Source organism: Mobula hypostoma, chromosome 8 (assembly GCF_963921235.1).
Source record: "Mobula hypostoma chromosome 8, sMobHyp1.1, whole genome shotgun sequence".
Classification (NCBI taxonomy): Eukaryota; Metazoa; Chordata; class Chondrichthyes; order Myliobatiformes; family Myliobatidae; genus Mobula; species Mobula hypostoma.
In genome coordinates this window covers 88,808,860-88,836,172 of record NC_086104.1, presented here as the reverse complement: position 1 = coordinate 88,836,172, position 27,313 = coordinate 88,808,860, and the positions used below count along the sequence as shown (strand labels likewise).

Sequence of the window (27,313 nt, the reverse complement as noted above, 5' to 3'; positions counted from 1 at the left end):
AAAATTTCGTCCTTCAAAACTTTGTCACAACATGCGTGAATGATACATTACATTATTAATGTGTCAGTAGGTCAGCTGTCCAAGAGGCTGCAGTACAGAAAAGATGAGCTGTATAATATCTGCCCTCACAAGCCAGAGATGAAGTGTGCCATTCTCTCTGTAAACTTTACAAAGTTACAGCTTGCCCTTAACCTCCAGTGACTTTCATGAATACTGGTGCATCATTTGCCCATTGAAAGTTAACTTGGTAATGACCAGCAGAGGTACCCTAACAAGTAAGTGACTGATATACTGTATCTGTCAATCAACTCCATGATAGTAAATGAACATTAAACCTTGGAAGATCTGTGCTTTCGGATTGGAAATTTTAGAACACTTATCATTTTCTATCCTTCCCACCCCACTCCACCCCATTCCTAACCCTGATCTTTCTTCCTCTTTCAACAACTTTTCACACACCTGGAGTGCCACAGTAGTGACACTATTAACAGTTTGGCACGGAGTTTGGAATCCAATAGCAGCGTCTGCTGTAGGGAGTTTCTGTACGTCCTACCCTTGGAGTGTGTGGATTTTCTCCAGGTGCTCCAGTTTCCTCTCACAGTCCAAAGACCTACAGGGTAGGTTAACTGGTCATTGTAAATGTCCTGTGATCAGGTTAGGGTTAAATCAGAGTTGGGTGGGAAGGTGAGCTCAAAGGGCCAGAAAAGCCTATTTTCAGCTATATCTCTAAATAAATAAGCAAACTTCAACTGACACCAAATTCGTCCACTCCAGTTTGTCCTCAGTCCTCAGCTTTCACTGAGAAGATGGGCCATTTCTCCTGTCTTTCACCAGGGCCCCAGATGACAAGCTGCCCTCAGGCCAGAAGGAAACACAAGGGAGACTGCGGTAGCTGGAAGTCCGGAGCAACACAAAACACCAGAGGAACTCAGTGGCTCAGGCAGCACCTATGGAGGAAGGTAAACAGCTGAGACCCTTCATCGGGACTGGAAAGGAAGAGGACAGACGCCTGAATAGAAGAGCCAGAAGAGTGACAGGAGCACCAGCTGGCAAATGATAGGTGATTCCAGGTAGGACAGGGAAGGCAGGAGAAAGCAATAATGTGAGAAGCTGGGAGGTGATGGGTTGGAAGAGGCAAAGAGCTGAAGGAGATGTAATTTGACAGAAGAGGATATTAAATAATAGAATGTAGGAAGGAAATGGGGTAACCAGATGGAGGAAGGTGAAGGTGATGAGAGTGATGGAGAAAGAAGAGGTAACAGAGCCACAGGGATAAGAAAAAAGAGACGGGGTGGGGAGAAATAGACAGGAGCAAGCAAAATCTGGGACATGCCTCTGAGAAGTGAAAAGACAGCACCATTAAATCAGAATTTTGGACAGTTTTTTTTACACACATTGAGAGAATGTGGATTAGCACAGTGAAGCGAAGTTTAAGATCAGGCATGAACTGTTGAGGCTTGAGGGATGAAGTGATCTACTCCCGCTCTACCTCTACTGTTCTTACAGATTTTAAACGGCAGTCCCAGTTAATTAGGTATGAATGAAAATTAAACATCAAGGAGCCTGCTGAGTTGGGAAATTCTGTCTATTATACAAACAGAGGCCATAACAGCAGCTTAACACACATTCCGATTCCCTAATCCTAGCAGAGAGAATCCTTAAACTGAATTCCACATGCTATGCCATCAGTTGACAGTTAGTTTGTGAAGATTTATTGCCAGTTCATTGCCCCTTTGTGCTACTCTCAGAGAAAGGAACAGAACGTGCAACAAGCTGTTGTAGAGAACATGCCCTTTTGCAAAAGGGGAAAAAAAAAATCGAAAAACAAGGAGCAGCAGCAACTTGGAGAATGCAACTCGCGGCGGCCAGGTGGAGACACAGGGGTGCAGTGGAACTCCACAGCCAAGCATGCAATAGCAGACAGCAACGAGAGAGAAGCAGCAAGGACCTGCCTGGTAACGTCACAGTGACACTCGGGGAGCTCGAGGTCTGCATCGCAACAGTCAGCCATTGCTTCTCGCAGGGAAAGCTGCAGCACTGAGGAGCAAGGCGAGTACCTCCCGTAACCAGGGGCTGAGGAACCCCCGAGACAGCGCACACCAGCAGACAACAGCCCAGCTAACACTCTCCGCCGGCAAATGTTGTCACAGCTGTCCTGACAACTGGCAGAGCAGAGCGACAAGCGCTCAGGTTTATAAATAAAAACTTACACTCATTGGCATGTGTCGAAGGGCTCACATTCCTCGAGTAGCAGGACAGCAACAGCGGGAGTTGATCCTTCCAAACGGGAACTCGCAGCATCTGCCTGGCAGACAGAAACCTCCAGCCTCAGCCACCCCAGCATGGAGAGTTGAAAGGCCAGCTCCAACACAGAAAGTACCCAGTGTCTCTCTGCAACAAGCGCAGGAAAACACACTGGACTATTCTTGAGCTATGACGTCTCCACACGGGGATATGTAGAGGCCAGCAAGGAAAATTCACAAGCAGTAAGAAAGCAGCTGTCTCTTTCCCTCCCCCTCTTGCTCTCTCTCCTTCTCTCTTTTCCCAAGAGCACTTCCCTCCTGACACAGCATCATAAGTATTCGTTATAAAGCAGAGCCTTTCCCGCTTTACACAGTTTGCTCCCACAATCGGGCTCTTTCAGACAGTCATTTCTTGCTCTCAAGGCAACTTCATTCCACTGTGCAATTTCTGACAGCATGTTTTGCCAAGAACTGGGACAATGGCCAAAATCTAATCCCTCCCACTCCCATAGCAGCCAAATGCAGTCTCCGCCCTGCGTCCTACTTCAGAATCCTTATGGCTCTCATTCCTGCCGGGCCGGAGGTTTGCTGGACCCATCCTGATATCCAAGAATCTCTATCAGCTTCAGGATTAACGTCAAGGAATGACAATTTGGAAGATTATTGTCCCTGACTGTTGTAGCTTAAATTACTCTCCAACCTTGGCTACCTAGTACTCTTGCGGTCAAATTCGAGCAAAAGGTGACAATGCAAAACCTGAAAAATCGGCCGGACTGAGCCTTAATAGTAGGAGTTTTACATCATCATCAGATCCCAAAATTAGTCCCAGCGAGTTCAGAGGATTTTGCACTGATTTGCAGGCACTTGCAGACTGGCCTCCTGCCCTTTATCTGAACTCCTCCAGCCTTCGTTTGAAACCTCCCATGACACTGCTTTTCTCTGTGCATCTTCCTCCAGTCCCAAGACCCTCTAAGGTCACTATGCTCCTCCTTTTGCCCTACAACCCTCTGTTTGGACTCTAACCTCCGAAATCTCCTCCCTATACCTCTCTCTCTCTTTTCAGCCAGTTTTATTCCTTGAAATTCTAGCTCTTTGACCACAGTTTTGGAGATCCAACTTTACAAGCGCTTGCATCACTTGGTGTTAAATTTTGTTTGACAGTCCAATCAGCATTAAAGGAAATGCAAGCTCTGTGTGTTTCTAGAATTAACCAGCACTGACCCTTTACTGTTTCCTTATGAAGGACAATCTGAGGATGTTGGCTGGCAATAAATAAACCACAGCACTTCTCAGGAGATGTTAAGACAGATGACAAAAAGCTTGGTCACAGAGGCAGGCTTTACGAAATTAAAGAAAAGGAGCAACAATAATCTTCTTGGCACAAAACTTTAAGTAGCACCTGAAGTCTTTGGCATGGGTACAGCTGTGACTTGTTAGAATGGCTCCTGCAATGAGGGAATTAAGTTAAGTGGACAAACCGGTTCAGCTAGTATAATTCTCCATGCAAAAGAGCTAACTAAAGATTTGATAGTTCAATTAAAATCATGAAGGTTTAGATCAAGGGGTTCTGAAACTTTTTTTATGCCATGAACCACAATCATGAACTGAGGGGTCCGTGAAGCCTAGGTTCAGATAAAGAGAAATCGAGACCATAGAGAGAGATTTAATGTGAATGGCAGAAGAATCAGAACAGTGAGGAGTTCTTTTACACAGTAACAACTAGAATTTGGGGTGCACTGCCAGATAACGTAGTGGTACAGATTAAACCATGGCCTTGGAAAGGAAGTTGGTTAAATGCTTTTATGAGGTAAAAACAAAAACTACAGGGGCGTTTGGAATGAGCAAGGTAGTGGGAGTAAATGAACAGCCTTTTGAGAGGGGTAGCATAGACTTGACAGGCTGAATGGCCTTTCCCTGTAATGTAGCACTCTACAATTCTATATCCTTCAGTATTGCCCTTAGTGATAGCTCCCGCATTCATCAACGTGCCAGCAAATTTATCACCTAGACTGGCAATCAAAATACTGACACTACCGCAGATAATTAGCCTGGTGTCAATGCACAAGCCAACTGCTGACCTATTCTTGGAGGCAGCAAAGGTCTTTATGCGACCCACCGTTCAGGTGCGATCCAAGCCCGGTCAAAAAGTCAATATCCACAAGGGCCACAACAGTACAACCCACTGGCAAGCAACACTGTCCCTTCCAACACACAGCTGGCACACACCCATTTCACTGCAATTCCCCCTCAGCTGGGAGTGCCGAGAGTCAGATAGGCATCAGACTGATGAGGGCACAGTCATTTACCCCTTGCGACAACTAGCAACTTGTAGCAGCTGCTCCCAGGCCTCACCAAGAGCGTGTATTTATATAGAACCTCCAAAATGGACAGACATTGTAAGATGAGACACTGGAGACAATGACAACAAACCAAAGCTGGAGCAACTGGTCAGAGAAGGCTTTGAAAAAAAGCAAGAAGATAGAACACACCAGGGGTTGAGAAAGGACTTGCTAAACTCTAGGCAAGATAGGCAGAAGGCATCATGGCAGCGGTTGGGTGAAGACGGCAAGGGATGTACTGGGGATTAGGATGTTGCACAAGTAAGGATAGGGAGGTCCAGAAGAGATCAATATCCAAAGGTGAAAGTTTTATATTGAGGAAACATCAGCCAAGGTATAAAGACAGAGTATTAATGTGTGAGAGTTAGTATATGGGCATACAAAATCAGAATTCTCTCATTAGCTGGATGATGGAAAGACCCGATGGCTTGACCTTTCGGGCATCTAATTCATATTTTCTTTGCCAAGTAATTCCTACCAATCATTGAGTAATGGAAGAGTGATGGACATCTCTTCAACAATGACTATAATTCACCAGTATTTCAATAACTGTGGAACACTTGTTAAAGGCACTGTATAAATGGGATTTCTCTTTCCTACTCTAACAAAGTGTGCAATGTCTGTCGTGAAACTATGTTCAGAGCAGAAGATAGTCAATAATGTTCAAAAGAACGAGTGTAATAATTAAAGAAGAAAACTTGGATTAAAAGGGTCAAGAACTCTGCATAAAAACATGTCTACAGGGGAGAATAGCAAAAACTGGAAAAGAGCAAATGTGAGAGTCACTACATGAATTGGGAGGAGGAGTGAGCAATTCAACTCTACCGATCAATGACAGGACAGCTGATATGATTCACAATCCCATCTACCTCCAGTCACTTTTCATGACCACGCCTCCCCACTTGTCAAGGATCTATTTAGATCCATCTGAAAAATACTTAAAGACCCATTTTGCATCCATTGAGGGACACAGTCCCAAAGATTCACAACTTTCCTGTATAACCAGTTGCACGTGAGCAATCATGTGTCTTTAAACCAGTGATTCTCAATTCCAGGGTCCTCCACATGGAACGAAATACAAGACCGAAGGAGATAAAATTTGACCACTCAAAACAACATTCTGAGGAAAATAACCCTGCTTCATTCAGTGTTTAATAAAAAGCCTCAAAGACCGTTTTTAGTTTTTTTTTCCCCCACATAGAAGTCTACTGACAGCTGCAAAACACAAGAGCCAGCAGGCTGCCCTCCTCATCAACAGCAGTGAGATCTTTCACAGATTACTTCCAACTGATACAGCATTTTAACCTGTTACATAAGATCGGACAACGCACCACCTATTGAAAGTTGGATTATTCGCAGCATCTTTCAGAAAACTCTGGCATAAGAGGAGTTAAGATGACTTGATTGCACGGGTGCGTGGTTTGACACTGTTGGAGAGCAGAAACAATCTCTGGAGGCCCAGCTGCAGCTTGAAATCTGTGCAGTGGCTTGGAATCCAGCACTTTATTTCACAGCAAACAAAGCCTCTTTTGTCCAACCTCCCACATTCCAGCCGAGCCAGAGGTCCTCAACGACCAGAATCCGTTCTGAACGAGCAATGTTCAGCAGCTCTGCTTATCAGACACTTGACGGGGCACATGCTAAGCTTTCTAAAGGAAGCCTCAGCACAAAACCAGCATATCAAAAAAATAAAGAGAATTTCCTGTCTGCACGATTAAATCACCGAGAAGTTAAAAATAATAGCCCTTTGTTCCAGCTGTTGCTCAACTCACAAGCGAGGCTGAAACCCTGCTATAACACCCCTGAGTCTAAGGGTCAGATTCAAACGGAAATAAAAGCATGACTTGAATTCAAAGTGCTCAGATTCCTAATGGAAACACACATAACAAAGCTTTTCCCAACTTCACAGAACAACAACCCCAGTTCTACTTCAGAGACCGATCTTATTTCATGGCATTTGAACACATGCCTAACTTCAAGCTATTTTCACATATGATACAGCCAACAGCAATCCTGATGCCTATTATAGTTCAAATTGAGGTGGCTCCATTATCCCTACTTAACTGTTTTTAAATGACTCTCGGAGTTGTGCTACCGCCCTGCCACACTTAGGATACAGGTGAACCTCTTCATACTGTGGTCTTGCAGCTAGGTGACACCTTGGCGCAATACATTGCATCAGACTACCAATGGGGGTTTAATTCCTACCACTATCTGTCAGGAGTTTATACCTCCACCCCGTGATTGCATGGGTTGCCTCCGGGTGCAAAGGCATTTGGCTTAGGGTTCGTAACTTGTGGCGTGCCAATTGTGGGCTGCCCTCCAACTCATCCTCGGACTTGAGTTGGTCGATTTACACAAACAGTGCGGCATTTCAATGTATACGTGACAAATAAAGCTAATCTGCTTTATTTACGTTACTGCTGCTGGATACCTTACCAACACATTTATCTCTGCACACGACTAATGCAAGATCATCCTCACTGGATGATCACCCTTTACACTCTGTAAACCGCACTGTTCAAATACCTGCTGGCTCCCTCCCAACCTATAAAGTTCCATCCACCTATCAACCTCCATACTCTGTAAACCCACATTGTTCAGCACTGTTGGCTCCCTCCCAACCTGTATCTTTATACCTACCCATCAAACTCTACAATCTATAAACCCACACTGTTCAAATGCCTATTGGCTGCCTCCCAACCTGTACTGTCCCATCCACCCATCAATCTTGAGCTCAGTGATGATCACTGGCTCCCAGTCCGAAGCCGTACACATCATTCTGCATCCACCCTTGGTTCCACAGCCCTCTGTTACCATACAGTCACAGAGAGATACAGCATGGAAAGAGCCCCTTCAGCCCATCGAGCCTGTGTCGACCATCAATCAATCCCATTCTCCCTACACTGGCATCGACTGCCCTCAGACTCTACCGCTCACCTATACGCTAGGGGCAACCTGCAGCCGCCAATTAACCTGTCAGCGTCTGAAATGGGGAACAAATGCTGGTCTTGCCAGTTATGTTGGCATCCTGTAAATTAGCATGAATAAGATTCTCTCCAAACTTCCGTTAACCTCCCAAAATGTGGCTCCGCATCAAATTTTCTTGTATTTTTTGTCTGGAGTGTTTTACTGTGTTTACATACAACAAGTAGCTGGGATTATGATACAGCACTAGGATGGTTGAGGGGGCTGGCTGTTAAGTTAGAGGAGTAGATTCAAGCACAGCTTTCAAAAAGAAACCAGAAAAGCACTTCAAAAATAACTTGCAGAGCAATGGAAATAGGAAAGGGGCAGTGGCTGGATCATTCCTTGCAGAACTGGTTCTGACTCAAAGGGTCAAATGGGCCTCCTCTGTCAGCAAACCTATGTGACAGTGTGCTGAATTGTTGCATATGAGCAGCTATGAAGGACTGTCTCTGGCTTAGCACACTGTTGATGGCCGCTGATCAAGCTATTCATGAAAAAGAATCTAGTGCTTTCCCGGTGTATATGACGAATAAGTTCTTCTCTGTCTTCTCGGTTATAATTGATACCTGTCCCTGGCCGGAAGCCCGGGAAGAGTTTATTCATCAAATTATTCACGATTTAATGCCAACTGACAATCAGATACATGCGCCAAATAAAATGATCTCTCTGATATACTCTGGGGTGAACTACCAACACCGCTGTTTTCGCGGTCAGTGAAGGAGTTCCTAAGACGAAATGTGGCTGAGATTATTTTACTGAGTGTAACTTCAAAAACATCGTTGTCATGTATCCAATTCTGGTTGCCCCATTACAGGAAAGAGACTTTGGAAAGGGTACACAAGAGGCTTACTGGGTCGTTTTCTTCGGAACTGAAGGGAAACCTGATGGAAGGTTGTAAAATTATAAAGGCATAGATAGAGAAGGCAGTCAGAATCCTTGTCTCAGGGTAGGAATGACAAACAATAGATGAAACGCATTTATTGTGAGAGGAGGAAAGTTTCAAGGAAATGCCTGGAACAGGCTGCCAGGGATAGTCGTGGAAGCAGGTACCACAGTGGGGCTGAGTAAGTTTTTAGTTAGACACATGGATATGCAGGGAGTGGATGGACAGAGGTCATGTGCAGGCTGAAGAGACTTAGTTTAATTTGTCATCGTGTTTGGCACTGGCACCATGAACCAAAGGGCCTGCTCCTATGTACTATCTTTGAAGTAATCTACAAAGCAACAGGAAGTGAATCGGAGCTATCACCAGAATGCTTCACTCAGAACGCAAGCCCATTTCCAGTCCTTATCATATCATCTTTAACTCCTCAACCACCACTCTACCTACAGAGCAACAGTTTGGCCAGAAACGAGACCCACAATTCACAGTTACACTCAGGTTGTTATTCCAGTTACTATGCCAACCGAGTTATAAGTTACATCTTTAATAAAAAATGTTGCACAGTACTGCAATAAAATTTCCAGCAAGTCCATCACGTTCAAAGGAGCACGAAAACCGGGCTCTATTGAGTTTGAAGGGAGTCCTGCAAACATCACTTGGTGAGCCAGATGCCAATCTGTTGGGACTTACAAATAGTCAGAGAGCAGATTATTATAGTTTCATGCACAAGATTGATGGGTACAGACAATAATGCTGTGCCACAAAACTCCCACTAAACTACAGCACATTGGGAATGTGGTAACCTGTAAAAATAACTCCAAAATAGTGACCATGATCAACCGTTGTAATGATCCAATTGTGCTCTAGGACAAGGGTGGATGGAAGAGGAAAGGCCCAGCATGGATTTGCTACAGATAAAATGTACTCTACTCATTTCATAGTTTTTTTTTTGATGAGGAGAATGCAGTGGATGCAGTACATATCGATTTTCAAAAGGTGTTTGATAAAATGCTGTATAATGGGCACATTGTCAAGATTTAAGCTCATGAAATAAAAGGGGCAGTAAAGAACAGGTAGAAAATGGCTAGGTGACAGGAAATAAACTATTAGCTAGCAGCTCTTTTTCAGACAGCAGGGAATGGATGTTCCTCAGACTCAGTACCAGGAACACTGCTTGTTTAATGTATTTATAAATGTCTTGGACGTGGGTATACATCTCATACATTGTACTTGCAATAAACTGGATTTTGTTTTGTTCTAATTGTGTTCTTTCTTGTATAATTTATTTTCAATTTATGTTTTTTTTCTTGTGACTGGGGTGCATCTGATGCCATATGCCTGTGATGCTGTTGCACTGTACCTGTGCATTATAACAATAAACTCAATGTATGTGCATAAATTATAAACTTTGATATTTCTAAATATGTTGATAACAAGTTTGGAAGCATAATGCACTGTGAGGGGTATAGTAATAAGTTCCACAAGTACGTAGATCAGCGGGTGTATTGCATAGATGCATGGTAGATGACATTTAACACTAACAAATGCTTTCAATATACAAGATAAGTGCAAATTTGGAGCCAAAGTAGCCACTTGGTCCTTTGAGCATTCTCAAGGATGATCTTTAGCCTCACCCTATTTTCCTGCACAATTCTCAACTTCTTACTTTCCTTAATATCCACAAATTCATCAATCACTCTTGACTAGTGCTGCCAGGATAATCAAGGATACGACCCACCCAGCCAACACACTTTCCGTCCCTCTTCCCTCCAGGAGAAGGTTCAGGAGCTTGAAGACTCGTATGGCCAGATTTAGGAACAGCTTCTTTCTGACTGTGATAAGACTGCTGAACGGATCCTGACCCGGATCTGGGCCGTACCCTCCAAATATCCAGACCTGCCTCTCGGTTTTTTTGCACTACCTTACTTCCCATTTTTCTATTTTCTATTTATGATTTATAATTTAAACTTTTAATATTTACTAATTTTAACTATTTTTAATATTTAATATTTGTCATCCAGGGAGTGTGAAAGCGCAGAATCAAACATTGCTGTGATGATTGTACGTTCTAGTACCAATTGTTTGGCAACAATAAAGTATAAACTACTGGAATAGAGAATCTCAGAGATTCACCTCCCTCTGAATGAAAGCATTTGCTCATTGATAACACTAAATGGCCTCCTTAGATGTTTGGAGTTGCCAAACTATGTGCAGTATAACTCATCCTAACATGATAATGTGAATATTATCATGAGGTAACAGTCAAAAAATGGGGCAACATTGCAGAAGCACAAGATTAAAGACATTCTCCACCCCATCTTTTTTTTTGGCTGGGGCGAAGGGGAGGAGACATATACATCAAGTCAGCCTCCTGGGCAACATTCACCCCATGTTTAAACCTGCCAGATCTAGGTGACCTTCCCATTGTCTGGGGAGCTCTATTGCGTTTCTATATTACAATCATGACTCCAATTCAGGGGCATTGGATTAAATTAAAATGTGGATGCTGAGATCACAAAAAGTGCTATATAAATTTTAAACTAGATAATTATACATTTTAAAGATAGTAATTATCATTGCGTTTGAACTCTGTCATGTTTACCAAACAGAAGTTGGCTCCAGAAGTTATTGCTAATGTGACCCCCTTTTAATTATACACAAAATCCCCTGAAAGGAGGCTTAGGACCAACTATGAAATGATATTGTCAGACACTACTGGAATTTCCTATGTCTCCCCTCAGGGATTAATCATTACATCAACGATGATATCAGTCTAACTCTCTGGCAAGAATTGCACACACGTTCATTAAGCATGCTCCAGTGACTAGCAGGTTTTTTTGGGATGTGTCTCTCTGTGTCTCATCACACCCTCCCCACCCCTCCTCCCTTTGACATCGTCCAGCCCACATAAGCCCCTTCAGCATAAAGCTAGCATGTGGACAGCGGACATTTCAACAAGCTCGTGCAGATAAGTTTGTACAGAACAGCTGATTTAAAGGAGATCAAGAAAAGTAATTGGGAAAAAAAATGTCTGGATTCTGGGAAGGTAGCACTGGATCCTTTGTAGCACCACAAGAGGACTGCTGTCAGAGCATCCAAGGCAGCTGCCCAAAGACCTAACAGCTGCATTGTTACAGGACAACAAATGATTTTTATGGATTTAGGAAACAAAATCAAAAGGTTTTCTCCAAAGAGTTCAGCTGTTGGAGGCTGGAAATCTACGACAACTGTTGACTGTCTAATGCTGTAGCCATTTTGCTTATGAAGAAAGGAGTCATTTTAAAACATTTTCAAAGAGCAATGTTCAAGATATTCAATGGCAGACTCAGTATGATAAAATGTATCACATGACAGCTGGAGCACAGTTACTGGACTTGTAAAGCAAATGGTCAAGTTAATAATCTCAGGAAAAGTAAATTCAAAGTTCATCATTGGAATTCAGTATCTATTTAAGGAAAAGTAATTAAAACATCAAATAAAGTAACCACAAAATGACTAAACTGTTACACAACCCTTAGTGGATCATTACCATCCTGACTGAAGGAAATATTCTTTACTCAATATGGCTATGTGAACTTCAATTCCATTAAATTCGTGCATCTGTGCGCAGCCCTCCGGTGAAAAATGATATTGTATCCGTTAAATAGGGGCCGTGGACAATTCTGATTTGATGGAGATGGACATGAAAGCACAGAGGAACATCTGGAAAAAATTTCTGAAATGCCAGTTCGCTGCTGTTGTTACTGCGTGATCAGGAATCTTTTGGAGGGAAGGCCTCAAGATCCCCGGCTTTGCCTGCTGTTGGCGACCGAGATAGAGGTCGAATCGCTTGGATAGAGATGGCACTTAGTATTCAGTGTCGGAGAGCTAATCAGAGCTCGAAGTTTCCGGATGACTCAGAGTCGGACCGAGGTCAGGTATGGCAGGGAGAGTTTTTCTTCCTTCTCCCGTCTGCGTGAGATGTGGGACATTTGAGAGACTTTGAACTTTTTACTGTGCTCATGGACTTCTTCATCAAGTTATGGTATTGTTGCACTGTTGTGACTATATGTTATAATTATGTGGTTTTGTTAGTTTTTTTCAGTCTTGGTCTGTCCTGTGTTCTGTGATATCACACTGGAGGAAATATTGTACCATTTCTTAATGCATGCATTACTAAATGACAATAAGAGAGGACTGCGTGTCCTCATAATCTAAATTAGCTTCATTGGAATAAGAGACAGTCATTCAATTTCCCAAGCTCCACAACTCCAGTTATCTTCCTTAGTTTCAAATCAAAATTACTAACAAAAGTCAACGTTTAGTCTTGAAAATCCAAATTAATGCTCAGAATGGACATCCCGAGGTAGAGAGTTCCAGATTCCCACTACCCTTCTCACGTTCTTTCTGAGATGCAGTAACCAGAACCGAAAAGGCCTTAGCTCTGAACAACTGAAGCCTAACCTTCTGCCCTCTGTTATCCGCCTGGGGCAACTTGTCAATGGGTCTATTTTGCAATAAGAACATCACCAGTGAGGACAGTTTTTGATGCTCAGATCCATGCAACCCACATGCATCTAGTAAGATGAACTTCAGCATTTGCTCAGCCGTAGCAGAAAGTGTCAAATTTGTGGACATATCAACAATACAACAAAGAACACACAATCTTATTTGAAGTGACAAAGTTCAATGTAAAAGTATATATACATGTCATCATTTACAACCATGAGATTCACTTTCTTGCAGATACACTCAATAAATCCACAGTAGAATGATAACCATAATAGAATCAATGAAACACCGCACCAACACTGGTGTTCAACCAGTGTGCAAAAGACAACAGACTGTGCAAATACAAAAAGAAATAATAATAAATAAATAAGCAATAAATATCATTACAGTAATATGGATAACCCACTATCTGGATAGATCAATATTTGGCACACTGGGTGCTGATGCCTTCCCTCTCACTGGAATCCCAGTACAATCTTTAGAACAGTACAGCACAGTACAGGCCCTTTGGCCCACCTTTCCCTTTATCCTGTTCTGTCTCCCTTGCTTCACTTTATTATTGTGTAGAGGCACAGCATGGGAACAGGCTCTTCCTGCCCAATGCGCTGGCACCACCCGATTATACCCATGTGACCAATTAACCTACTAACCCGTATGTCTTTAGAATGTGGGAGGAAACCAGAGCACCCGGAGGAAACCCACGCGGACACAGGAAAAACTTACACACTTATAGACAGTGGCAGAAGTTGAGCCCGGGTCACTGGTGATGTAATCGTGTTACGTTAACCGCTACACTACCGTGCCGCCCCACTTTCTTGAAAACTCACCAGATTCACTGCAATATGTATCACTCTACTGTGTAACATCTGAACAAAAAATTGAATTCAAAGTGTGTTGGAGTATTAATCGGAGTAACATCGAATGGTTCAGAAATTCTGCTGGCCCGACACTGGCAAAGCTCTGAGCAGGCTGGAATTCACTGCATTTAGTATCACTGCTATGCAGGCAGTGAACGGGATTTGACAGGTTTCAAGAGAGTCTGAGGTCTCTTATGTGGCACCAACCCAATCTAATGGATGCTGTTCGTTTCTTACCTGGCACCAATGAGATCCAGCAGATGTTGCCATCGATCATCAATCTTGCCCAGTTTGTATTCTATTTCCGATGCCTTGCTTTCATGACTTGCTTGGACCAGTCTCTGGCCCAGCTGTTGAAGCTGCACCTTGTTCTCCGCTGCTGCAGTGATTTCCTCCTGATAATCCTGTGGAACAAGTGGGAGAGAACCCGGTTAGAGTTGCATTCCATCAATAAAGCAATGCTCAACTGGACATATGTAGAAGGAAAAAGGTATGCAAATAGTATTAAAAAAAAGACTATTCCTGCACATGACCCAATAACCGCAATGAAGAATGCATCCAAGTTCTGCATGCTCTAAGTATCCTGGTTTCCATTCCTTATTCTCCTGTCTTCCAATCACCAGGTAAAACAAACATTTCCAACTAGCAAAAGACAAACAAAGCCAAGGACACCATAAGACCATAAGACAAAGGAGCAGAAGTCGGCCATTCGGTCCATCGAGTCTGCTCCGCCATTTTATCATGAGCTGATCCATTCTCCCATTTAGTCCCACTCTCCCGCCTTCTCACCACAACCTTTGATGCCCTGGCTACTCAGATACCTATCAATCTCTGCCTTAAATACACCCAATGACTTGGCCTCCACTGCTGCCCGTGGCAACAAATTCCATAGATTCACCACCCTCTGACTAAAAAAATTTCTTCGCATTTCTGTTCTGAATGGGCGCCCTTCAATCCTTAAGTCATGCCCTCTCGTACTAGACTCTCCCATCATGGGAAACAACTTTGCCACATCCACTCTGTCCATGCCTTTCAACATTCGAAATGTTTCTATGAGGTCTCCCCTCATTCTTCTAAACTCCAAGGAATACAGTCCAAGAGCGGACAAACGTTCCTCATATGTTAACTCTCTCATTCCCGGAATCATTCTAGTGAATCTTCTCTGTACCCTCTCCAACATCAGCACATCCTTTCTCAAATAAGGAGACCAAAACTGCCCACAGTACTCCAAGTGAGGTCTTACCAGCGCCTTATACAGCCTCAACATCACATCCCTGCATATTTAATTCAATTAGTGAACAAATCAGAGGTGGCAAGAGGAAATTTTTTTAAGCAGCAAATGAACATCCAAAAAGGGTTGTTGCAGCAGATTCAATCTTGGGTTTAAACAAAAGAAAGGACTGAAGATGATCTTAGGGAAAAAAGATAATTAGAGGGCTATGGGGAAACGCTGGAGAATGGCACTATTTGCTTTACAAAAAGCTTGATGAGCTAAATGGGTTTTCTATGTTGTAAGATTAAAGTAGTTAATGGGGAGAAACATACTAATCTGGAACAAATGAGAAGTATCTAGGTAAGTATCTAGGCAAACATTTGAATCACCGCCGTAAAGAAGATAGCACACCCAGGTGCTGGTAAATTGATATAGATGGGTATTTGATGGTGAGTATGGACATGGTGGGTTGAAGGACTGATCCTTTGTGCATGACTATGTCTCTCTGAACCATTCTCTCCTTTTAATAACAGTGTCTTATTTGGAGCCAGGACATCTTTCAATCTTTATGATGCTTCGTCTTCTACTTGCACCCTCTATAAAGCTGTTCACATCTTTCCTATAATGAGGCAACTAGACTGAACAAATATTCCAAATGTGATTTAACTGCAGTTTTAGGAGCTGCAACATGTCCTCACAGCTCTTGAACTCAATTCCTGACTAATGAGAGCCGACACACCATTCGACTTCTTAACTATCCGATCAACTTGTGCGGCAACTTAAGAGGGATTTATGAACTCAGACCCCAAGACCCCTCTATTCCTCTACATTGCTAAGAATCCTGTCAGTAACCTTGTACTCTTCCTTCCAAGTACGACCTTGCAATCTGCATCACCTCACACATTTTTCTGGATTGAACTCCACCACTCCTCAGCCCAGCTCTATGTTCTATTGATGTTCCTTTGCAACCTATGACAACCTCCTGTACTATTCCCAACATCACCAGCCACCATGTCATCTGCAAACTTACACATACACTTCTACATCCAAGTCATTTATAATATTAAAAGAAATCACAAAAAACAAGGGTCCAAGAACAGATTGTTGTGGAACACTACAAGTCACTGACTACCAGGTAGAAAATGCTCCAACTATAACCACCTTCTACCTCCTATGGGCAAGCCAATTCTAAATTCCCGTACAAGAGAAAATCTGCAGATGCTGGAAATCTGAGCAACACGCGCAAAATGCTGGAGGAACTCAGCAAGCCAGGCTGCTTGAAACATCGACTGCACTTTTTTCCATAGATGCTGCCTGGCCTGCTGAGTTCTCCAGCATTTTGTGTTTGTGTGTGTGTGTGTGTGTGTGTGTGTGTGTGTGTGTGTGTGTGTGTGTGTGTGTGTGTGTGTGTGTGTGTGTGTGTTGCTCTGAATAGCCAAGTTTCCCCGGATCCTATGCCTCCTGAATTTCTGAATGAGCTTACCATGGGGAACCTTGTCAAAAGCTTTATAAAAATCCATGTACACTACATCACAGCCCTACCTTTATCAATCTATTTTGTCACTTCTTTGAAGAATTCAATGAGGCTCATGAGGCACAACCAGCCCCTCACAAAGCCACACTAACTATTCCTAATAAGATTGCTTCTCCAAAGCTCGTAAGTCTTTTCTCTAAGAATCTTCTCCAGTGATTTGCCCACCACTGATGTAAGACTCATTGGTCTATAAATCCCAAGATTATCCTTATTATCTCTGAGAAAGGAATAACACTTGCCACGCTCCAATCAGCAGACACTAGTCCTGCAGCCTGTGACGATGCACAGACCATGGCCAAAGGTGCAGAAATCTCCTCCCTCACTTCCCATGATAAGTTGGGGAACATCCCATCCAGCCCTGGGGATTTATCAATCCTAATGTTTCTCCAAAAGTTCCAAACACATCCTCTTTCCTAACACTGACACACTCCAGCTTGTTCTAAACACTCCTCAAGTTCATCAAGTCCCTGCCACTGGTGAATAATGAGGCAAATATTCATTGAGGCTCTCCTCTACCTCCTTCAACTCAAGGCACATGTCCTCTTTCATTCCTGATTTGTCCCATTAGGGTATTTTTTGGGGGGTTAGGGCATATAGGGAATATTGATTTCAGCAACCAACCTTCACACCTGAATATCGATTGCAGATTAAATTTAAACCACGGCCCAGAAAAGTAAAACACAGACTAGACCAACCAAGAAACAGGCACTTAACTAATTGTCTGCAAATTCATGATCCAATCAACATCCCAATGCATGAAAACAACAGTAATTAACAGTTACACTACGTCCACACTACGCTGGATAATTTTGAAAACGCCGGTTTTGAGTAAAAACGACAGGCGTCCAAACTAAGCGTTTTTCAAAATATCTCCGTCCCCATTAGGCGAATATTTGGGCGAATCTCCTCCTACTGGGCATGCGCAGGACACACAGAAAACAAGCGAAGAGGAATCGGTATGCTTAGTGCGCGTTTGTCCAGTTACAGAGTAGAAAAATTTAAAAGGAATTGCTCTTGGCTCTCGCGCAGGAGGACTTAAAACTTAAAAAAAAACAAATACTGGAGCGTATGGAGGCAACCGACAGCGAGTTCACGGACAGTATGACCCGGCTGACGACGAACATTGAAAAACTGACTAACTCTGTTGCATTAACAAAGCACCTTGTTAAATGTATAAAACGTCTGCATCAGCGTTACCTTGTATTTCAATACAATGCTACATTAGGCTGTTACACATCTATTGTCAGAGAAGTACTTGCATAAATAGGTGAACCACCTTCATACAAGCAAGGACAGAAAACAGGGCGAAGTGAGTATACTTATTTATTCAGTAAGCTATGGGTCAAAGTATTTGGTGAGTACATTTCTAACCCTTCTGGCTTCAGTCTAGTCCGTCTGTTCTGAAATTGTTAGGTGGTGGCGTTCAAGAAAACAATGAACATTTGTTCCGGCACGTCATGACAGCATCTTTAGATAGTCAAAAAAGCTCACTTTACAATTTAACTCTCACGCCATTCACACCGACTGCACGTTATAACAGCTTGCGCAGTACCAAGCAGAAGCAGAAAAAAGCATTGTTGTTGTGGTGTTGTCATGACGTTTTTAAATCTCTCCGTTTACCCCGTACACACTACGCTGGATATTTAGCGTTTTCAGATTTATTCACTCTGGAGAGTGTTTTCGAAAATCTCCGTTTTCGGGGGCTGAAAATGCCGGCTCAGTGTGGATGGGAGGGCAAAACGAAGAGAAAAAGCTTTGTTTTCAAAATTATCCGGAGTAGTGTGGACGTACCTTTAGTTTGGATGTGTTGGTGGGAAGATCCAGACAAATGAAAAATTACATGCAACTCAAAAGAAGCATGATGAAAGCTTTGTAGCTAAAGATATTGTCCTGTTACCTTTGTTCTTTGACATATAAAAATGTGCTGTAATGTTGGATCTCTCTCTCACGATTCCAGCTTTTTTGTGAGTATGTGTATCAAATAAAAAAGACAATTTATACACCTATCAGCTGTGTCTCTCCAGTGACTGCGTTCACACAACAGGTCCTACTCTCACTCTAGTCATCCTGCTGTTCTGCATACACTTGTAGAATGCCATGAGGTTTTCCTTTATCCACTCGCCCAGGCCTTCTCATGTCCCCTTCTAATTCCATTTTAAGTACCTACTTCATTACCTGATAATTTTCAACAGCCCTGTCTGATTTTTGCTCCCTAAACCTTATAACCACAAGACACAGGAGACACAGGAGCATAATTAGGCCATTTGGTCCATTGAATCTGCTCCACCATTTCATCGTGGCTAAACCATTTTACCTCTCAGCTGCAATCTCTTGTCATTACCCCGTATCCCTTCATGCCCTGACCAATCAAGAATTTATCAACCTCTGCCTTATACAAACAGACTTGGCCTCCACAGCTGCCTGTGATATCGGATTTCACAGAGCCACCACTCTCTGGCTAAAATTCTTCCTCATCTCTGTTCTAAAAGGACACCCCTCTATTCTGAGGCTGTGTCCTCTGGTCTTAAACTCTCCCACCATAGAAAACATCCTTTCCATATCCACTCTATCGAGCCCTTTCACCATTCGATAAGTTTCAATGTGTCACCCCTCATTCTTCTGAATTCCGGTGAATACAGGTCCAGAGCCATCAAATGCTCTTCACATGACAAGTCGTTCAATCCTGGAATCATCTTCATGAACCTCCTTTGAACCCTCTCTGGCTTCGGCACATCCTTTCTAAGGGGCCCAAAACTGCTCACAATACTCCGAGTCCTTACTAGTGCTTTAGAAGGTCTCAACATTACATCCTTGCTTTTATATTCTAGTCCTCCTGAAATGAATGATAACATCACATTTACCTTCCTCACCACAGACTCAACCTGCAAATTAACCTTTCTGGAATCCTGCACAAGAACTCCCAAGTCCCTTTGTGCCTCCATCTTTTCTGTATTTCCTCTCCATTTAGAAAATAGTTAACCCTTTCATTTCTTCCAAAGTGCATGACCATACACTTCCCGACACTATATTCCATCTGCCACTTCCCTGCCCATTCTCCTAATCTGTCCAAGTCCTTCTGTAGCCTCTCTACTTCCTCAAAACTACCTGTCCCTCCACTTATCCTTGCAATGTCTGCAAACTTTGCAACAAAGCCATCAATACCATCATCCAAAATTATTAACATATAACATAAAAAGAATTGGTCCCAACACCACTAGTCACAGGGACCACTAGCGTTGGGATTGATTCTTTTTACATTATGTTATATGTACATGTATCCTCACATGTATACACTATACGTACCCTTCCTTCTTTCTCTTGATTACAGATGTACATGTTCCACTTCTCGTTACTGCCCCAAGAGGACAAACCTATCCAGAACTCCATTCAATTGCTCCCTGAGCAACCTCCATGTTTCGGTTATGCATTTCCCTGAGCTCATCGGTTCCCAATTTCCACTCCCAAGTTCCTGCCTAATAGCATCATAAATTGCAATTCCCCAATTAAATACCGTCTGCTCCTATCCCGGTCCAAGGCTATAGCAATGGTCAGGGAGTTGTGGTCACCGTCTCCAAAATGTTCACCCACTGAGAGATCTGTCATCTGATCAGGTTAACTGCCTGGTACTAGATCCAGTATGGCCTCTCCTCTAGTCAGCCTGTCAGAAATCCTTCCTGGATATACATAACAAACTTTGCCCCATCTAAACCTTTTACACTGAGAGGCCAATTAAAATTCAAGAAGTTGAAGTCACCGTGACAACAAATCTATTATTTTTGCACTTTTCTCCCAATCTGTTCCTTGGTGTCTCTGTTGCTACCTAGGGGGCCCAGGGGGGAGGTGTCTATAGAATACTCCTAATATAGTGATTGTTCCCTTCCTGTTCCTGATTTCCACCCACAATGACACAGTAGATGATGATATCCCTTCTCTCTGCAGCTGTGATACTGTCCGTGATCAGCAATGCCACTCCCTGCCTCTAGTACCTGCCTCCCTGTTCCTTTTGAAACATCTAAACCCCAGGACATCCAGCAGTCATTCCTGCCCTTGTGATTGGCAACTGGTTGTATTGAATGTAAGTTGTTGGGTTTGCAATAAAAAATTAATAACAAAAAAAATGTTTTGGACCTAGTCTGTGATGTCCCTGACCCTGGCACCTGGGAAACAACGTAACATCCATTAGTTTCCTTCGCATCCAGAGAATCTTCTGCCTATTCCCCTAAATACTGAATCCCCTATCGTCATCACTGTCCTCTTCTCTGCCCTTACCTTCTGAGCCACAGAGTCAAACTCAATGCCAGAGACTTCATCAGTCCCACTATCCCCTGGTATGCCATTTCACCCACACCAACCTGCCTCCTGTAAATTAAGTGTGATTGTTTCCATGTAGCCCCTATCCATCACCTCTATCACTCTCCTGAACGAGCCACACGTCATCCAGCTCCAGCTCCCTTATCTAGTCTGTAAAGAACTGCATCCAGATGCACTTCCTGCAGATGTTGTAATCAGGGAGACCGCAGGTCTCCCAGATCTCCCATTTCCCTGGAACCCATCCACACTGCTCTAGATTAAGAAATAAAGAGAAACAACAGAAATCTCTACCTACTGCAGCACAAAATGAAATTTAAACTGCCTGTTGTAGGGGTAAGAATAGTGAGGGCTAGTAAATGGTAAATAGAGATGTGGATTGTGCTGAATGTGGTAACAGAGAATGGCAGACAAATGTACAGACTTGGAATGTAGCAGTGAACACACCCAAGTTTAGGACCTTCATAATTGTGCCGTGTACCCATCATTGTAATAGAAAATTGGATTTACTGCTAGACCTGTGGATAATCATTTTATTCTGTAATCAGGACCTAGTCTGTTACTTAATTAAGTCTTCCTGAGAACACATTCTGTTATCAAAACGTAGTATTACTGGTAATCTCGCCAAATGAGAATGTAAAGCAGCACCAAATTCAAGCTCAGGCTGATCAGCTTTGGCTGGTCTCCTGGTGTGCACTAGTTTTAAGTCAAATCCCCTAGTAGTCAAACACCAGCTTTGTTTGATCTTTAAGTTTGCTCCTACAGTGGCAAACTATTTGGATGAGTACACATCACCCAATGAAATCTTTGCCTCTCTTACAACACACATGTTGCTTTATCTGTGCACATACAAATCAAAAAAAACAATGGCTTGCGCATTCTGAGTAACACTATTTAGAGGTGGCATGGGAGTGTAGCAGTTTGCGTAACGTTATTACAGCGTTCGTGGCCTGAGTTCGGTCCCTGCAGCTGTCTGTACATTCTCCCCATGAGCGGGTAGGTTCCCCCCGGGGGCTCTGATTTCCTCCCACATTCCAAGGTTAATTGGTCACATGGGTGCAATTGGGCAGCGTGGGCTTGTTGAGCCAGAAAGACCTGTTACCATGCTGTATCTCTAAATTAATTTTTTAAAATTAAATTTAACAAGTATTACCAGCAGCATTTCAGAATTTACCTTCTGCAGCTTTTCAATCATCTCCTCGATGCTGATGTCCCCATTCTGTGAGACTTTGCTCTCCATCTGGGTCAACCACTCACACAGTTCCTTGTTTTTCTCATTGAACAGTGCCCACTCATTCAGCTTCTCTGTTACCAGCTGTCTGCGGGACAAGACCTGGAGATTTAAAGCATTGGGAGGATTAGATTCGCACAAAAAAAAAAGCCATGATAAGTGCATTAAATATTAATAGTAACTACTGCAACATTTAGATAATGGGAGACCAATGAAGTAACATCACAGTCTGCCTAGATCTATGATCACAAAAACCTTGCAATATTATGTTAAAAGCTCAACTTCTTCCTTGCACCTTTTTGTCTGACAGTCTGCCAAGTTTATTTTTGTGAAACACAAATGAACGAATCACAGAAACAAGGGCAGAACAGAGGCTAGGTATTCTCCAGTGTTTGGTTTACAAGAGCATAGTTCAGGAGCATGATGAAATACATCCCACTTGTCTTGATTTGCACATCACTGATAAAACTCAAAAAACTCAACACATTGCAGGACTAGACAGCCTGCTTGATCAACACCTGATTCACTACTTGAATTCTACAGGCAATTTCAAACAGCTTTCCAAATCGATCCACTCCTCAGCATGGCCTTGCAACTATTTCCTTTTTAAGAACATACTTTTAAAACTTGACAAAGCTCCATCTACTAAATTTCATCGCAAGGAATTCTATCTCAACACTTCTGTATAAAATAATGTTCTCCTTAATTATTCCTTGACAGAACATAAACTTGCATCCTCTGGTTACTAACCTCCTCCTACTGACAGTCATTTCTTCCCTTAACACCACAAATCATAATTATGAATTCCTCCTTTATGCCTTATTTAACCTGGTTTAGTTGAAGGACATCATCACCAGCTTCCCTGGTCTCTCTGCATCGTTGAAGCTTCTCATTCAGTAGACCAGTACCAGATCACTTCTGCATCGTCTCGTGATTATCTGTGAGACCTACGGAAGCCGATCAGCACAGTACTCCCATGAGAGACCTCAGCAATTGCCTCAGTGCCCTGGGGTGTTGTTAACCATCCAAATACAAAACAACCAAGTACATTTTAATACACTAGCATTCACCTATAATCAATACAGAACATTTTCTTTACTATAGAGCCCATTTTAAGCTTGCAACAAAAATAACTTTTTTTGTAAGAGAGGAAATAAATGTAAGAGCAGTGTCCATGAAGAAAAAGCTGAATTCCTGTTGGAATATATGGAAGTCTAACCAATACCATAGGAAGAGAACACAGAGATACAGGTTCCTGGTCCATCAAATGTGACAACACAATCAAAACTGACAACACAATTTGCAGTAACAAAAATTTCACTTTGATGTTTAAATGACCAAAGTTACACACAGTATCGTTAACTTGAAGAGATCTTTCTAAACTGGAATTAGACATCTTTATAAAGGCAGCTTAAATACCAGAACTCTAAACTCAATCCACATTAATTATGAATGAATATTCTCATTAAAATTAAACACATGTACAGATTTGTGAAGTCAAACTGAGGCCCTAAATACCATCAGACACAATGTGAATGTATTCAAATGCTTTACAGGAAATTCAAATTTCATGTTCATACTGATATCTAACCCAAGAGGAAGCAGAATGCCAACTCATCAAGTATCCTCACATCACCATTGCTCTCGTGTCCCACATTATTGCAAAGCCCGCATCGTTTAAGAGTTAGCCACTTACCCTGATCACAACATTTAATTCTTTCAACAGAATCTGTATTGTTAAAACTGAACTTCATTTAAAGTGAACTTCAATGTAAACAACAATCTAGACAAACCTGCTTGCAAGGCTCATAATGTCTGCTGTCAGGTTATCGTCCTCAACTTCTGAGATTAAGCATACTTCCTGTTGTGGTCTGTTTAATGTGAACGCTACCCCAGAAAGACAGCTCTCTGCTACAGACCATTACAAAGCCAACAGTCGATGATGCTCTGCAAACTTGCCTGCTACATACATAAAGGAAATGATCTCTCAAATAATATTATTTAAATAACTTGCAAATTTTATTTGTACCAGGATGACAAGAAAAGGGCTTCTATGCGTCTGATGACACCAACTGACTCAGGAATCATTCCAACGGTGATACAACAGATCTTGTTTGTTAAATTATTAATTTTAGAGATTTATCGAGTTTTGTTTTACACAAATCATCTAAAATTGCACTATATTACATTTACTTTTAATGTCAAGAGCCTAACAAATTTGCTAAATTGCTGAAATACACCTTTAATAAAGTTTAAGTGATTTTCATCCGAATTCTTTCTCCAAAATGAGATTTAAAGTTTGTAGGTTGTCAGTAAGGCACAAAGAAGCAATATGTACATTAATGAAATTACGTTGTACACAACTGACACCAGAGAAACAGCACTTACACAAGGGTGAACACAGCCCAGCCTACTGGCTCGGTGGGTAGGAGGAGTTCCACCATTAAAACATGCGCAGAACAAGTAGATTGGATGACCTGCTCATTTAAAAAAATATACACAACATGCTTCAATTTTAGGAGCTGTGGTCATGACAGCCCAAATCATTCAACTCCTATTGGTTCTCTGAAGAGCAATCTGGTGAATCCCTTGCCTGTTATTCCATTCCTCTACCCTGCAAGTTTATTTGCCATAGGTTTTCCCTTTCAAATCATAGATCATCTCTGTTCTCATCAAATGTATAAACAAATTCCAGGTGTTTACAACTCTCTGATTTAAAAAAAATTCTTCTTTACATCTCATGTACAGAATCTTAAACTTGTGCTGCCCATTCATCAATCTTATGGATGAGGAAGTGGAGGGATGGGTTAGTAAATTTGCTGATGAGACAAAGGTTGGGGTGTGTTGTGGATAGTGTGGAGGGCTGTCAGAGGTTACAGCAGGACACCGATAGGATGCAAAACTGGGCTGAGAAGTAGCAGATGGAGTTCAAACCAGATAAGTGTGAAGTGGTTCATTTTGGTAGGTCAAATATGATGGCAGAATGTAGTATTAATGGTAAGACTCTTGGCAGGATGGAGGATCAGAGGGATCTTGGGGTCCGAGTCCATAGGACGCTCAAAGCTGCTGCGCAGATTGGCTGTGTGGTTAGGAAGGCATATGGTGCATTGGCCTTCATCAACCATGGGATTAAGTTTAAGAGCTGAGAGATAATGTTACAGCTACAGAATATAGGAGTCTGGTCACCTCACTATAGGAAGGATGTGGAAACTATAAAAAGGATGCAGGGTAAATTTACAAGGATGTTGCCTGGATTGGGGAGCATGCCTTATGAGAATAGGTTGAGTGAGCTCGGCCTTTTCTCCTGAGATCTAATCGGAACTTAAAAGTTCAATGTAACTTCTATGCTTGATGGCCAATACCTTCCATTTATGATGTCCAAGATCCTACATTTTGCTAATTACATTATCAGTTTTTCCACCAGCTGCAAGATCTACACACATTCCTTTAAGTACAATCATCCCTTCTGGTTTCTCTTGCATCTCTTTACTTGCTAATGTTCATCGCATTTGTTATCTCTACCATCTCCACTACAACTGACAATTTGTCACCATCCTCTTCCTTAGTAAAAACCAAGATAACAGAGCTCGCGTTCTAGTCTCACTTTGTCTCTATAAGCAAGCTTCTCCTTCTTTGCCCCTCATCAGTCACATCATACCTTTTACTATCTGTGTACCATTTACGCAGATTTCTGGGCTCCCTGTTAACTACTTTTCTGCCTTTATATTCTTGCTTCGACTTCATTTCCTCTCTCAACTTTGATTCTTATTTGTAGAGTTCATTGACATTCATCACACATTCTCTTGTGTTCCATTGCCCTCCTTATCTCCCTTCTTATTGAAGGAACTCAGCTGTGAGTCCTCAAACTTTCCTTCAAATGGAAGCGCTCCAATCTGCAAAAATATCTTCTGAAGATCACACGTTAAATAGGAAAAACTTCAATTGAATGATCATTTTCATTTTACCATGACTAGATCCCAATTAAGTCAGTTGTCGTCCAGCTCTGTTCTATTCTGAGGTTGTTCCTTACCATTCTCAGTTTCTAATCTAAACTTTAATAACAACAATCATCCTTATCCAAAGTGCTCTTCCACTCGTCAGTCCACTTGGCTCAGCTTATTCCCCAGCAGTACCTCCATTTGACTTGGACTGAGAACATACTGCACAGGTCAAGAAAATTCTCCTGAGTATATTGTAGTTATTCCTCCCTCCTTTCCTTAACTCCAGCATAATCTTAATTCATCTTCCGATTGTTAAAATCCTCCAATGGAACAGCTTATTTTGTTTGCACATCTCTCAGCTCCATGCAGATTTTTATTTATATATATAAGATCTCACACACACACACACATCCCCAGAAGGGTGGCAATATCCTTTTAGGTTCTTAGCTCAGGTCAAATAGACTTTCTCTTCACTCCCCCTAGCCAACACTATAATACATTTGCAACCTTTATTTTCTCCTTTCTACTCATCCTTTCAGTTGTGTGATCAAAGACTTCAAACTTTAGTTGATTAGTAACTTGGCCTTTGAACCTGTGGATAACTGCCAGCCTCCCGAGAAAAGTCAATACCACCAGTATCGAGCAAATAGTTATTAGACTGGGCCCATCATGATGAAGAACTTCTCCCCAAAAAAAAACTCCCTATTCCCAGATCTAGGCCAGTGGAGGTCAACAGAAATGGTATAATAACATGCTCAGAGCATCCCTGGAGAAATCTGGGACTGATACAAAAGTAAGGAACTTCAAGCAAAGAAGAAACCAGACTGAACAAAAAGCACCACCCAAACATAACAACATTCAGAGAGGCCTTAAGACTAAGTTGACTCTGGCACAGGTGATCAACAGCTGTCTACTCCATACCCATTTCTTTAAGCAGAGTCCATGTATCAAAACATGAATTATACTCAATCACTGATCTCAATCACAATCTCAGCCATTCATAAATTCATGCAGCACAGAGGAGGGAATTTGAGTCAGACCTTGTGCTGGTTCCCTGAAAGGGCTATCCATGTGGTACCAGTGACATTCCACAGCTCCCACCCCATCCCATCCACTACGCTGCTCCTTGACACTGCCGAATGTCCTTTTCTCCAGCACGTCCAAAGCCAGTTTGCAGTTATCGCTGAATCTGCTTTCACTGCTCCCAGACAGTGGATTCTCACCAGCACTGCGAGCTGGCAAAACTTACTTGTGTGCCCGCCATGGGTTTAGCAACCAGTCTCGCACGGCTCCAGAAACAAGA

General features: G+C 42.3%; 1 protein-coding gene across 17 annotated transcripts in view; it reads right to left on the bottom strand.

Moving 5' to 3' along the window:
* syne1b (spectrin repeat containing, nuclear envelope 1b) overlaps positions 1 to 27,313 on the bottom strand; it is a 504,374-nt gene that overhangs the window by 59,665 nt on the left and 417,396 nt on the right. For all 17 annotated transcript variants that reach the window (XM_063056272.1, XM_063056279.1, XM_063056269.1 and 14 more), the window contains 2 exons: positions 22,013 to 22,171; positions 14,021 to 14,187 (listed from right to left, as the gene is read on the bottom strand). In XM_063056272.1, the coding sequence (XP_062912342.1) occupies positions 14,021 to 14,187; positions 22,013 to 22,171 (326 nt within the window). The remainder of the gene's footprint in view (positions 1 to 14,020; positions 14,188 to 22,012; positions 22,172 to 27,313) is intronic.